Source organism: Ochotona princeps, chromosome 24 (assembly GCF_030435755.1).
Source record: "Ochotona princeps isolate mOchPri1 chromosome 24, mOchPri1.hap1, whole genome shotgun sequence".
Lineage (NCBI taxonomy): Eukaryota > Metazoa > Chordata > Mammalia > Lagomorpha > Ochotonidae > Ochotona > Ochotona princeps.
The window spans coordinates 14580610-14594048 of NC_080855.1; the positions used below are offsets into that span (position 1 = coordinate 14580610).

Sequence of the window (13439 nt, forward strand, 5' to 3'; positions counted from 1 at the left end):
GACTCATCTTTGCGCGGGCATCGTCCCCCTGTACGCTCTGTGCGTGCGCGTGCAGACACATGTGCACAGCGTCAGTGTTGTCAGCTTTGTCCCGACAAGGGAGAACTCTTTCTCCCCTGCATTCCTGCCAGTGCTCAGCCTGCTGCTGCATTCATGCTAAACCTGACTGACAGAGCGTAGGGGAGAGGCTGGAAACGCTGCTCGTTTCTTTTCTGGATTGGAAATCCCAGATGCTTGGCTGTAAACTACAGGAGCATCCAACTTGAGCCCCTTGGCGTGCAGTGATGACCTTTCTTGGTGGACTGTTGGCCTTGCTGAAGGTTGTCGGGGGGCGTCTCTGATGTATGGCATGACTTCGGGGGCGTTTGGGAGCAGCACTGCACAGTTCAGCTGGGGACACGGCTAACTGTAATGAGTAGGCTGTGGCCCAAGGCTGTTACAAAAGCAGAAAGTGGGCGATGCAGCTCATGTGGTTGTATGACCTTGGGTGTTTCTGCAGCTCCCCAGCTTTGGTTGCTTTTACTTAACAGTTGTCTGTTTCTTACAAAGCCACTGGGAGGCCTAGGAAAGGAGCTGACCTCTTGCAAGGCACCCAGAGTAGCACCTAGGCCCTGGGGTCCTGGGCTAGTGACTTAGGCCCCTTCCCTTCCTTCCAGATGTTGGAAAGGGGCAGGCCGGCCGCCTCATCCCCACACATTCCAGACCACACACCTGCTGTGCATCAGGGACTGAGGGAGCAGGCGGAAGCCGGAGGCAAGTCTGGCGTCAGGCCTACCAGCCGGCCCACTCCTCACGCCTGAGGCTTCACCCTGTATCTGGAATCTGCAGCTTTTGGAAAGAGCAAGAGAAAGAGCTTTTCCTTGTGCTGGTTCATTCCCCAGCTGACCACAAGGGCTGGGGCTCGGCCAGGCCAGAGGCAGGAACTTCTTTGAGGCCTCCCACATGGGTGGCAGGGCCCAAGCACTTGGCCCATCTTCTGCTGCTTCCCAGGCACATTAGGGAGCTAGGTGGGCAGTGGAGCAGCTGGGATTCTGGAGTTCATGTGTGTGGCTTCACCTGCTGTACCACAGCCCGGGGCCCCTTGCAGAAATTTGTACTCTTACCAGCTCCCGTGAAAGGTTCAGTGTAGAAAGGGCTTGAGGAGGCCTGCTAGCAAGGGGCTGTTCCAAGCCATTAGGGCCCCCACGGGGCAGTTGCAGCAACCTAGGGGACAGGTTCCTGGATCTCAACAGCTTTATTTTTTGGTTGAGAACTTGAGGGGGAACCTGTCTCCCAAAAGATACTGGAACTCTCTGAACGCTATAGCCTGGTCTGAGTCCCTGGTGTCCACTCTGAACACAGATGCCCTCAGCTAAGCTCTTGATTAAAGGGCTTGGGGCTGTGACCTCCCTGAAGGAGCATCAGGCCTCACAAGACCCCTGGAGCCAGCCAGGGGAGCCCCATCTTGCAGATTCCTCTGCCGCTCTGCAGGGCTGGTGGGGTGACAGCAGTTACTGAAGCCCCAAGAGAAGTTGAGCCATCTCCTGGGGCAGGTGGAGGAAGGCCCAGACCAGGTGTTTTGCCACCACCAACCCCTCCTCCCCAAGCCTGGAGTATTTTGAAAATGACACATGGCTCTTCCCTCTTGTACCCAGAGCCTGTGCCATTTCTCTGAGTGTCCTGGCACGTGGTACTGGTGGTCCCATCCCAGCTGACAGCTTTGACCATGCCAGGAGCCAGGATCAGAGCAGGAGGTGAAGGAGCTGGAATGCACTGGCCCGTCGAAATCTCACTCTGCAAAGGAGAGGGGATTGGGCTACAGGGCACAGAAGAGGGTGCACCGCTGTCTCTGGGTAACATATTGGACACCTAGCCACCTGCCACCCACCATGTCATGCCCTTGGGCAGGAGGTTCCCAGCACCTGCGGGCACTAGGCCCAATCTGCTGAGGCCCTCAGCAAACAGACAGCTGCCACGTGCTTGCTCTGTCAGGCCCTGGCTGCAGGCACCCAAGAGACAGCACTGCCAGGCAAAGGCAGGGACCAGCTGAACCCCAGCACACGAGGTTGGAGAGCACCAAGAATCCACTTAACAAGAGATGGGGAACAAAGGGTTGCTAGGAGCCATGCCGGCAGGATCCCGCAGGAGAGGAGGAATGAGGTGTGGAGCAGCTGATGGCCGTGGACCATCCAGTGACCCAGGGATGATTCTCTATTGCAGCCAAAGCCAGCCTTGCTCCTTGGCTGTGAGGCTCATTCCGCTATAGGGCACCTGTCACAATTCCCAGTTCCCTTCCAAAACCCGTCTGTGAGCGGCCCCATGCTCGAGGGCCTGTGTGAATCTGTCTAGGTGTGTTTGGGCTGGCTCTTGCACTCAGAATGTTGTCTCATTAAGAGTCTGGCTTAGTCAGTGGAGTCTGGAGAGATTTCATCGTGATTGGAGTGGCAAGATGTACAGCAGTACAGAACTGTTGAACTATCAAAACCACCTGAGTAGGACCCTCGGAGCATGCCCCACATTGGGGACTCTGGGTTTGGTTTCTCCCCTTATCTCTCCCCTCCCCCAAGATACCGGAAGGAAAAAAGAGAATGTCAAAACAATGGTCTCACCCACTTTCTTCTAGCCCTTGACCCTTCTCATCCTACTTAAATATGTAAAAATAATCAAAAATAAAATTTACAGGATTAAAAAATGAAAGAAGTCTAGCTTAGGTTTTATAGGTTTTATATGTACATAACATAGAGCACTACATTTATTGCAGCACCATACCAGCACTGAAGAGGTGCTTGGTCAATGTGTTTAACTAAAAATACTTTCGGTGATAAAAATAACTCACAAAAGTACCTCACAAAAATTTACCACCTTAGCCATTTCCAAGTACCCGGTTTAGCTTTGCTAAGCACACCCGTGTGATTATATAACTGATCTCTAGAACTTGCCAGATCTTGCAAAAGTGAAACTCTGTACTCAGAAAACAGCCCCTCTACTGCCCTGGACCCAGCCCCTGGCAGCCGCCGTCCTCCTTCCTGTGAATCTGACCACTCCAGCTCTGCCTCCAGTACGTGGAATCTTGTGGCATTCATCTTCTGGGAACTGAACCCCGTTATGTGGCATGATGCACATGGTGGTGTGTGCTGGACTTGCAGTGACGTCAGTGGACAGCTGGGCTGCTAAGGACCTTCTGGCCACTGTGTCCAGGCTGCTGTGAACAGGGTGTGTCAAAGCGTGGTGGGGGGAGCACTTCCCAGAAGCGGTGTTGCTGACTGTCAGACAGAGGGGCCTCCCTTCACAGCGGCTGCTCTGTGGCCTGTCCTGACTGCAACGTGCCTGTCACAGGAGCCCTAGACCCCTGCAGTTTCCCACCAAGTAGGAGGTGCTTGCTCACTGTGCACTGCACTCGGCGTTCGCATGTTAGGCGGCGGCAAGCATCTCTGTAAGCTCGTGGGCCCTGAGCATCTCTGGAGAACCCTGGCGTTGTCCTTCCTTTGCGCTCCTGGAGCTCCGCACGTGCCACGGATGCTGATGTGCAAATGTGTGCTGTCCTCCCACCCGCCGTCTGGTCCACTCTGTGGACAGCATCTTCCCGTACGGTCCACTGTGTCTTTTCTCGGGTTGCCCTCTGATGTCATATCCCAGGGATGATTGCCAAAGTCAGGGGCCCGAAGCTCGGCCTCTTGGCTGTCTTCTAGGGGTTGGATGGTTTTAGGTCTCTGATGTTCTTGGAGTCACTTTGTGACATTTCAGGACACTGTTGGTAACACAGATGGTCACGTAGCCATATTGCAAAGGTTTGTTCCTGGACCCAGCATCCCATTCCACTGGCCCACGTGTCCATCTGCCGGCAGTTTCCTGTAGCAATTATGGAGCTGGAAAACGGGGACATGTTGGACTTTATTTTTCAAGATTGTTTCTGTTACTTAGGATCCTCTGAAATCCCATGTGAATTTCACGATGGATTTTTCCATTACTGTAAGAAAAAAAAAATACACCCAAGGATTGGGATCCTGCACTGCCAGCCCTCCTGTTCCATTGTTGACTTAGTTCTTTTAATCTTTGTTCAGCCAGTCTAGCTCAAGGTTTGTCAGTGCTGATGTTTTAAAAGCAGCAAATCTCGGTTTTGCTGACGGATGTTCCCCATTTTTCTTTGTTGTTTCTGACTTCCAGTAGTTTTAGGCTTCACTGTTTTTTTTTTAAACTAACTTATGGTGTAAAGGTAGATTGCGATGTTTCCTCTTTATTTTCTTTCTAAAAGGCAGAGAGCCTTCCAGGCACTGGTTCACTCTTCCGATCCCCACAAGAGTTCAGGGTAAGGCCAGGAGCCTGGGATTCAATCTTGGCCTCCCAGGTGGGCGGCAGGGGCCCAGGCACTCAGAGCTGTCCCCTGCAGTCTCACAGGTTGGACGCAGAGGACCTGGGACGTGACAGTCCCGAGGGGTGTCTCCACTGCGGTGCTCTTGTCCCTTATGTAACATAAGCACCTGAATGCAGCTACAAATTTCCCTCTGGGCGCTGCCTGGGCTGCAGCCCAGACGCCTGGGTTAGTTCTTATGCCCATTGCCATTCTGGTCTCTGACCCACTGGCTGTTCAGAACTGTGCCTTTTCACTTCCACACAGGCAGCTCTTCAAACACGTCACAAAGCATGTGTGGCCTTTCATTCCATTTTCCATGAACTTTGTGGTGCATCCTTATTAGGGCGGATCCAGTTTCCCTCCTGGGAGAGTTCATCTCTAAGCCGAGGCCCTCTGCTTGTGGCCTGGCACGTTGTCTCCTGGAGCACGCCTCATGTGCCCACGTCAAGTGAGTGTGTACAACACTACTGAAACAAGTAGCAACTCCAGTTGAATTACACTCTCCTAAGCAGCTGTCACACCACCTTTGTTGTTGTCACAAGTTACATCTTTATTTATGGTATATCCATTGATATTGATGTATAGTTACTTTGGGATTTTAAAAAACCATAAGAGTTAAAAGCAGAATTATGAACCAAAATCATAGATACTGGCCTTGACGTTCTGATCTGGGTAGCACCTGCTATGACCCGGAAGATGCCTTCAGCACGTCGTGGGGAGGTCAGAAGCCTTGGCTTCCTTCTGCTGCTGCTTATCGGTGAGGGTCCCAATTTCCCTCCTAGTTTCTGAGGGTGGCTGTGGCAGGTGCACTGCTTTCCTCTCACACAGGAAGTACCCCTTAGTCTGGTGCTCTGTGCCTGGCAAGGTGTCTAGAGAAATCCAGAAGAGGACCTTTTCCAGGCCCCCTTGTAGGTGACAAGTCTCAAAAGGAAACCGCTGCTTCCAATGTCCTCTTACACGTCCTCTTACACGTGCCAGCACGTCCTTACACGTGTAGCACGTCTTGGCGTAGACCTCCTGTGGGCTTCCCCTACGTGCAGCTGGCTGAGCTTCTTGTATTCTGCGTCTCCACTTCCTTCCCCAGTCTGGAAGTTCTTACCATTATTTCTCCAATAAACCCTCGCCCCCTTCCTGTCTCCCCCCGAGATTGTGTGTTTATGGTCTCCTTGATGGGTTCCCAAAAGTTCCTGAGGCTGGATTCACTTTTCTTCCTTTGCTTCTCAGAGTGAATAATTTGAAAAAGCCCATCTGCTCCTGGGGAGCCCAACGTTTAAACCCCCCTTACTTTTCTTTTTTCGAGTGACTGTTTCTCAGCTCTAGGAATAATCTGGTCCTATTCTATAACATGCCGTAGTCTCATTTTGTTCACGTAACATTTTCCTGGTTTTCTATGTTCTTCCATTCAGAGTTGAGTACTATTTGGAAGCTCTTCCAGGAATATCAGAGGCCTATTTCTTCAGCGTCGTTTTTTGCAGATTTATTTGGTTCCTTTGAGTGGGTCTCATCTCCCTATTTCTTGTAAACGTTTGTGGGGTTTTGTAAAGTATTTATTCTAAATGCAGAATGAAAAGGATCTCCCATTCATTTGTTCACACCCCAAATTGCAGCAAGAGCTGCCAGGACTAGGCTAGGACCCGTCCGGGCTTCCCATGCACGTGCAGGAGCCTAGATGCTTGAGCAATCTCCTGCTCTTCCAGGTGCATCAGCAGGGAGCAGCTGGGACTCAAACTGGCGCCCTTTAGGGATACCGGAGTCTTAGGCTCAGGTTTAACGCACTGCCCCCCAACACACACACATGGGCCCCAGGCCTCGTGAGCCTTCGGCATGCACTGGCTTTCCAACAGAAGCTACCTCTCCTGGTGTTTGCTGACTCGCTCTGCACTAGGGGAAGGCTCAGTGTGCTGCCTCTGGCACACTTGAGTTCTAGCCCCAGGACGCCGGGCTGCTTCCAGAGCCGCTCTCTAATCTGGGCCCTGCTGCTGCTGCTTGGGGGTTTTATGTGATGCTGTGCTCCCCCTCCCAGGCACTGAGGTGGCACAGACCCCCTACAGTGCAGTCCACACTGGCCCTTGCGGGCCCCTCTGGCCTGACACCCATGTTGTGTGTCCATTCTCCTGGGTGCTCCATGTCAGGCACGACAGGAGGCAGCCCCACACCTCAGGAGCAAGCCAACGCCTTCAGTCCAGGCTCCTCCCTTACGATCCAGGGAGGAGCCAGGAATTGGGACTACCAGAAAGACTGCACTCAGGTAGGGCTTCATGCCTGTCTGAATGTGGCTTTTTCAAGCTCTGGCACCAATATGGTCATTGTTGCAGCTGAACATGCTTCTAGAACTGGCATGATTTTCTAACAAATTGTTATGTCATCTTGGGTGAAGTGTCGAGAGATGTTTTTAAAAATTTGTTGTTGGGGACCCAGCATGGTAGCCTAGTAGCTAAAGTCCTCACCTTGCGTGTGCCAGGATCCCATATAGGCACCAATTCTAATCCCGGCGGCCCCACTTGCCATCCAGCTCCCTGCTTGTGGCCTGAGAAAGCAGTTGAGGACGGCTCAAAGCCTTGGGACCCTGCATCTGCGTGAGAGACGCAGAAGAGGCTCTGGGCTCCTGGCTTCAGATCGGTTCCAGCTGTTGTGGCCACTTGGGGAGTGAATCAGTGGATGGAAAATCTTCCTCTGTCTCTCCTCCTCTCTGTATATCTGACTTTCCAATAAAATTAATAAGTCTTAAAAAAAATTTGTTGTTGGAGGGCCCAGTCCAATGGCTCAGCGGCTAAATCCTCATCTTGCAAGTGCCAGAATCCCATATGGATGCTGGTGTGTGTCCCAGTTGTTCCGCTTTCATTTCAGCTCCCTACTTATAGCCAAGGAAAGCTGCAGAGGATGGTGCAAGGCCTTGGAACCCCGTAGCCTCATGGGAGACTTGGAAGAAGCTCAGCTCCTCATTGTGACCACTTAAGGTGTGACCCAGCAGATGGAAGCTCTGTCTCTTCTTCTCTGTAAATTTGCCTTTTCAATAGAAATAAATATTAAAAAAATAGTTTACAAGGTAGAACAACAGCGATTAATCTTCCATTTACTGGTTCATGCCCCAGATGGCCACAAGTCACATCTGAGCCAGGCCTAAACTCGAGCCAGCCTTCTGATATGGGATGCTGACTTAACCCACTGCATAATGCCAGTGCATCGCCCTGCTGTTAGCCCATTGTTCTCCTGGGTAGTTTCTTAAAGATTTATTTTTATTGGAAAGTGAGATATACAGAAAGGAAGAGAGACAGAGGAAGATCTTCCATCCATTGATTCACTCCCCAAGTGACCGCAACGTCTGGAGCTGGAGCCAATCTGAAGCCAGGAGCCCAGAGCCTCTCCTGGGTCTCACGCAGATGGCAGGGTCCCAAGGCTTTCAGCTGTCTAATTGCCTTCCCAGGCCACAAGCAGGGAGCTGGATGGAAAGCTGGGCTGCTAGGAATAGAACCAATGCCTATGGTGCGTGAAAGGTGAGGACTGGGCCCGGCGGCGTGGCCTAGCAGCTAAAGTCCTCGCCTTGAACGCCCCAGGATCCCATATGGGCGCCGGTTCTAATCCCGGCAGCTCCACTTCCCATCCAGCTCCCTGCTTGTGGCCTGGGAAAGCAGTCGAGGACGGCCCAATGCATTGGGACCCTTCACCCGCACGGGAGACCTGGAAGAGGTTCCAGGTTCCCGGCATCGGATCAGCGTGCACCGGCCGTTGCGGCTCACTTGGGGAGTGTATCATTGGATGGAAGATCTTCCTCTCTGTCTCTCCTCTCTGTATACTGACTTTATAATAAAAAAAAAAAAGGGTGAGGACTTTAGCTACTAGGCTACCGTACCAGGCCCTAGGTATGTTTTGTACTTTGGAGTTGACAGAGTTGTTTATATGGTCAGGAAGAATCCTTGGTCAGAAATGTGACTTGACAACTTTTTCTGTTTCCATCACCTTACCAGGGTCTTATACAGAGCAGTCACCTTTTATTTACCTAGATGAGGAAATCCAGTGTCCTGATGTCCCTTCTGCAAGTCCTACTCTGGGCTTTCTGTTGTCTAGTCTTTTGCCCCACCAGGCCTCAAGCCGTTTACAGGTGTCTGTTAAAAGATGGATGCAATGCCGAGGGGCTGTGAGGTTCGCCCAGGTGGTCCCACCAGAGGTGTTCATCCTTCGGCAGACGCCGAGGGGTTGTCCCCGCCCTGGCAATGTGCCTCCACCATGTCATTCCTTTCCCATTCCATGACTGCCTCAGCCGACCGTTCTAGTATGTCCAGCTCTGCAGACCCCCTGGGCTCTGTCCTGCAGCAGGAGGCAGCTCAGACTGCAAGACCTGGACTGCACATGCCGTGACCGGGTGCCTGGTGGTAGAAGCTGAGATCAAGTTTACTCTGTTAGTTGTTGGTCTGTCCTTCATGGTGGACGAAGGCCTTCTCCTTGCCTCCCTTTCCCTGACAGGAGATCTCTCTCCTCCGGGAAGCAGCACCGAGATCCTTGCTTGGGTGTGGCTTCTCTGCAGCCGCGTTCACAGGGATCTCATATGGACCCGTCACAGAGGTGGGACCCCCTGCCCTTGATCACACTCAGGTTCTCTGCTCCGTAGCATACTGCTGTTGAACCCAGGAAGTTTTCCATTCCTAGAAATTCCCTCAGGTGATGACTTTTTATTGTATGTTTCCAAATGTATCAGCCTCTGCAGGGCATGGGTGGCCCTTCCTGCCAGGGTAGGCCAGAGCACTTGGGGTGAGCCTCGACCTCTCCAACCTTGCAGGGGGCGTGCGACAGACTGAGAATGTGCAGGAGTGGACATGAGACCAGGGCAGGGGACCTGTCTCCAAGGGTGGGACATTTAGAGATGCATAGCGCCACATACGGGCCACACAAAGCTTCAGTGTGAGCCTGCTAGGGACTGGCTACGCTTGGAGTCACCTGCATGGTGAGCCTTGGCTGGGCTGGATCAGGCGAAGTCCTGGGCTTTATAGAACTCAGGGGCTAAAAAAAAAAAAAAAAAGAACTCAGGGGCTGCACAGTCCCCAGCCCTGCTGCAGACACTTGCTCTAAGCAGGCCTCTTTTTGTCCTAACAATACTCCCTTTGGGTCCCCGTAGACAGGGGCTTAGGTCCCAGCTTACCGCACTGGGGCAGCGGGTCCAGGGGCACGGAACTGCGGGCACACAGGTGGATGTAGGCGGCTGCCAGACTGCAGGCAACTTGGCGTTCCTGGGGGCCACAGGCATCCTAGATGCACATGCTGAGAAAGGATGTGGGGTCCACCTGGAATCGGCACCCTCCGGTCACAGGTCTTGCCAAACCCAAGGATTGGGGGTATAAGGTATGCTGGCAGGCAAGCCAGGGGCTGTCCTGGGCCCCATGGCTGAGCAGCCTCCCTCCAGGGCCCAAGTCCAGCCTCTCTCACTTACCACCTGAAAGCAGTTGCCCAAGCTAGACTGGGGGTCCTGGAAGAAGGCCCTGCAGGTGGGGCCCTGGCTTGAGCATATTTGCTGAGTGTCCTCTGTGGTCTCACAGTCTTTCCCAACCTGCAGGTGCAGACCCCACAAGCACATTAGCCTCAGAGGAGCTGCCCCACATCCCGGACAGGGACAGGTCACCTGTACGGCCCTGGGCTCTGGAACCAGCAGCCTTCAGGGATTCCCAGCTGGGTGCCACCCTCCCAGGAGCACATCTACCCTGGAGCTCCGGTCAGACCTGCCAGGCCCGGGTGAGCTTCTCCAGGCTGCTGGCCTTCGTGCCATCTGGCGGCAGCAGCTCGTCTCCTGCCTCTTTGGTGTTGGTGCCCAGAAGGCCAGCTGATGCACCTGCAGGGCCAAAGGGGCTGGCGGGCATGAGTGCTCATGTCCCCTGACTCCCACCCTCAGGTCTGGCTCTGAACTGTTCCAAGAAACAGCACTGGTACTCTCCCGGCTGGGCCTCGGGCCACCTCTAGGTGAAAGGGCTGAGGCAGAGCCGACTCCCAGCCGAGGATCCTTCCTAGGAAAGGGGGCCCCAGCTCCTGCCCTGCAGCTAGGAACCAGGGAAGCCCAAGGAAGACTCAACCCTGGCCAATGCATCTGTCACTGGGGCTGAGCTGGGAGGAGCAGAGGACACAAGTGTCACACCACCCCTGGGGTGGTCACAGCATGGAGGTGACCAAGGCAGCAAGGCCACCCTGTGTCCATCTGTCCCGAGGCTGAGCCCTCGAGGCTACTTTCTCCTGAATGCCCACACCCTGGGGCCGGCTAGGGTTGGTGGGAATACAATAGGGTGGCATGCCTCGCCTTCCACCCAGGGGACTGGCAGTGAAGAACAGCCATTTCAGGCCAGCACCAAGGCCCCGAGGCTCAGACTCACCGTGCTGCCAGAGGCCCAGAGTCAGGCTGCAGAGGCCAGCTTGTAGGTCACAGGAGATGGAGAATCCGTCCTCGCTGGTGAGCTCAACCCGGGCCTTGTCCCTCCTTATGGTAGCTGGAGGCAGTCCTGGGGCAGGACAGCTCTGCCATGGCAGTGGAGGCTGGTGCAGGGTGTAGGCCTGTGTGCCACCAAGGGGCTGAGCAAGACATTCCTGTCCACAAGGGGACAGGTGAGACTGGGCGCCCCCCATTCCCTCCCACTCACCTTCAGTGCAGGGTACACAATGAGGGTCATGTTCGGTAGCTCCATGGACAGGGCTGCAAGCCCCGAGTTGTCCCAGCTCAGCGTTAGCACGAATGTGTCGTGCACCAAGTCCTGGGCCAGCAAGAGGCTGCCACAGCGGGCACCGAGATCCCACACCTGGCTGTCAAAGGTCACCCAATGCCAGGCCCCAGCCACCACAGCATGGTCTGGAGAGAAGAGGCCCCAGCACGGGTGAGCCCAGAACCCTAGGACCCCCCATTCCAGTGTCCAGAGACCTTAATTTCCTGACCAACCCAAGACTGAGATGGCTGCTGTGACCCAGGTGAGCCCTGGAAGCTTCATGCTTAAGTCATAGCTCATGACAGCAGGTGGATGCGGTGTGCAGAATCAGACATAACAGTTTGGGGGTTGCTGGGGTGGGGACAGGGCCACAGAGTTTCAGGGTAGTAAAAATGTCCTAAAACCCAAGGTGACAGACAGCTACCCCTGGGAGCAGAAACCCAGGCAATTGGCTTCCAACTGGCTCAGCTGTGGCCATTGCAGCTCTTTGGGGGGCAAGCCTGTGCATGGAAGCTACTTTCAAGTAAAGATACATCTTAAAACCAAACACAGGCAGCAAGTGGAGCACTGAGAATAGCCCAAGGCAAGGCATAGGGATTGCAGGGCAGGAAGGCTGGGAGGGTACAGGAACTATTTCTAAGCCCACAGGCCAAGGCACCATCAGCCACCAGGCAAGGGCCTGGCTCAGATCCCCTCAAGGTCTGCAAAAGGAAGCCCTCTTTCTTAAGCTCTCATTTTTCCCCTCACCCAGTCTGCCTGTGGGCAGGGCAGGAGGCACTGCCTTTGGCACACAAGTGGAGCTTATTACAACTTCAGCAAGTTGCAATAGAGCCCACGTCAGGTCAAGGCCAGCACAGGCTGCTACCTATCATGCGTACAGCATAGCCGGGGAGGTGCAGCACCCCCACCCAGACGTGAGCTGCTTCCCTGATCCACACCCTGCTTGAATCTGGACTTCTCAGGGTCCAGAGAGGTTGGCAGCCTCACCCCACCCCGCCCCACAGCAGGCAGGAGCCAGCGCACGCTCCCCCAGCACCACATCCGGTCCCCCAACGGCCCTTGGCCGCAAGCCCTGCCTCACCCTGGAGTCTGGGCTCAATTAGCAGCTTTCCAGCTGCCCGAGGAAGTCCAGCAGGGTCCTCTGGGAGCAAGCTGGCCCAGAGCTCTAGCATGCACCCCTCTCCCCTGGCTCTGGACATAAACCACAGCTGGGGCCCCAGATGACCTCGGGAAGTCCACATAAGTTCTGGGCCAGGCCAGGCCTAGGAGGGCCTCCCCCAGACCCCCACCCCAGGGAGCACAGGGGCAGGACTCACATTGCAGGGGACTCCCCAGCAGGCGCTGGTGGAGCCCATAGAACAGGGCGGGCACATTGGCGTAGCAGCTGCTCCTCCACCAGGTAGCTGGTCACCCGGGCCACGTCCCAGGGCCCATCCCCTGCGGGCAGCAGCGGCACCGTTACTAGCACTGAGAAGTTCCTGCAGGGAAACGAGTCAGATCTGCTGGCCGCCTTAGGTGCCTTGGCTGGGAAACAGTGAAGGGCTTGGGGCTAGGCCATGCAATACAGGTGCGAGTGGTGGTGTGGGTGCCAGTCCATGGCTGGGACTTTGAAACCAGAGCCCAAGGATCCTGGGACTGGGAGCTCTCTGCCTCTTGGGGAAGGAATCCTCCCCCGGGCTTTATTCTCAACACGTGTGCAAGGCACAGCACACCCCACCTCGGCTCACCCCAGGGCCAGGCCCCTTGCCATGCCCTCGCCCAACCACCACCCCTGTCCTGTGATTGTCTTTGTGTCAGATGGCAGATGCAGAGGAGCTCAGACCCACCTACGGCCAGCAGGGTCTGTTCCAGGAAGCCCTAGACAGCCTCGTGTGGTGAAAACCTTTAAAAACAGGGCCTTGGGACTGGCACTGTGGTATGTAGGCTCAGCCTCTACCTGCAGCGCTGGCATCCCATACAGTCACCAGTTCTAACCTTGGATGCTCTACTTCCCATCCAGCTCCCTGCTTGTGGCCTGGGAGAGCTGCGGAGAATGGCCCAAAGCCTTGAGAACCTGTACCCAAAGTGGAAGACCTGGAAGAAGCTCCTGGCTCCTGACTAGCTCAGTTCCAACCCAGGGCTCTCTGGGGAGTAAACCAGTACATGTAAGCTCTCGATCTCCCCTGCTCTCTCAAAAATAATAAATAAATAATAAATAAATCCAGGATGGTGAAATAGAGGCTGTACCGCGCAGCAGGCCCTGGATGTGGTCCTGTCCACCTTATACCTGCTTACCCACCCCACCCCTACCTGGAAGGCTAACCTCCTCTGGACAGAGGCGTCTCACTGAGCTGAGAAGCTGTAGACACGCAGCAGGGGCCAACATAGAGGGTTCAGCGCCCGTGTGAGTGTGGTCTCGACCCAGGTCAGGGTCTGCTGGAGGGCCTGTGGGACAG

At 54.7% G+C, this 13439-nt stretch overlaps 1 protein-coding gene across 1 annotated transcript in view; it reads right to left on the reverse strand.

Moving 5' to 3' along the window:
- Positions 1–845: 845 nt before the first annotated feature.
- Positions 846–13439, reverse strand: part of LOC118757798 (uncharacterized) — an 80241-nt gene continuing 67647 nt past the window's right edge. The window contains 9 exon segments of the mRNA XM_058681086.1: positions 846–1773; positions 9465–9606; positions 9753–9869; positions 10039–10148; positions 10681–10858; positions 10945–11150; positions 12321–12379; positions 12381–12482; positions 13331–13428. Coding sequence (XP_058537069.1) covers positions 1769–1773; positions 9465–9606; positions 9753–9869; positions 10039–10148; positions 10681–10858; positions 10945–11150; positions 12321–12379; positions 12381–12482; positions 13331–13428 — 1017 coding nt within the window. The 3' untranslated portion in view covers positions 846–1768.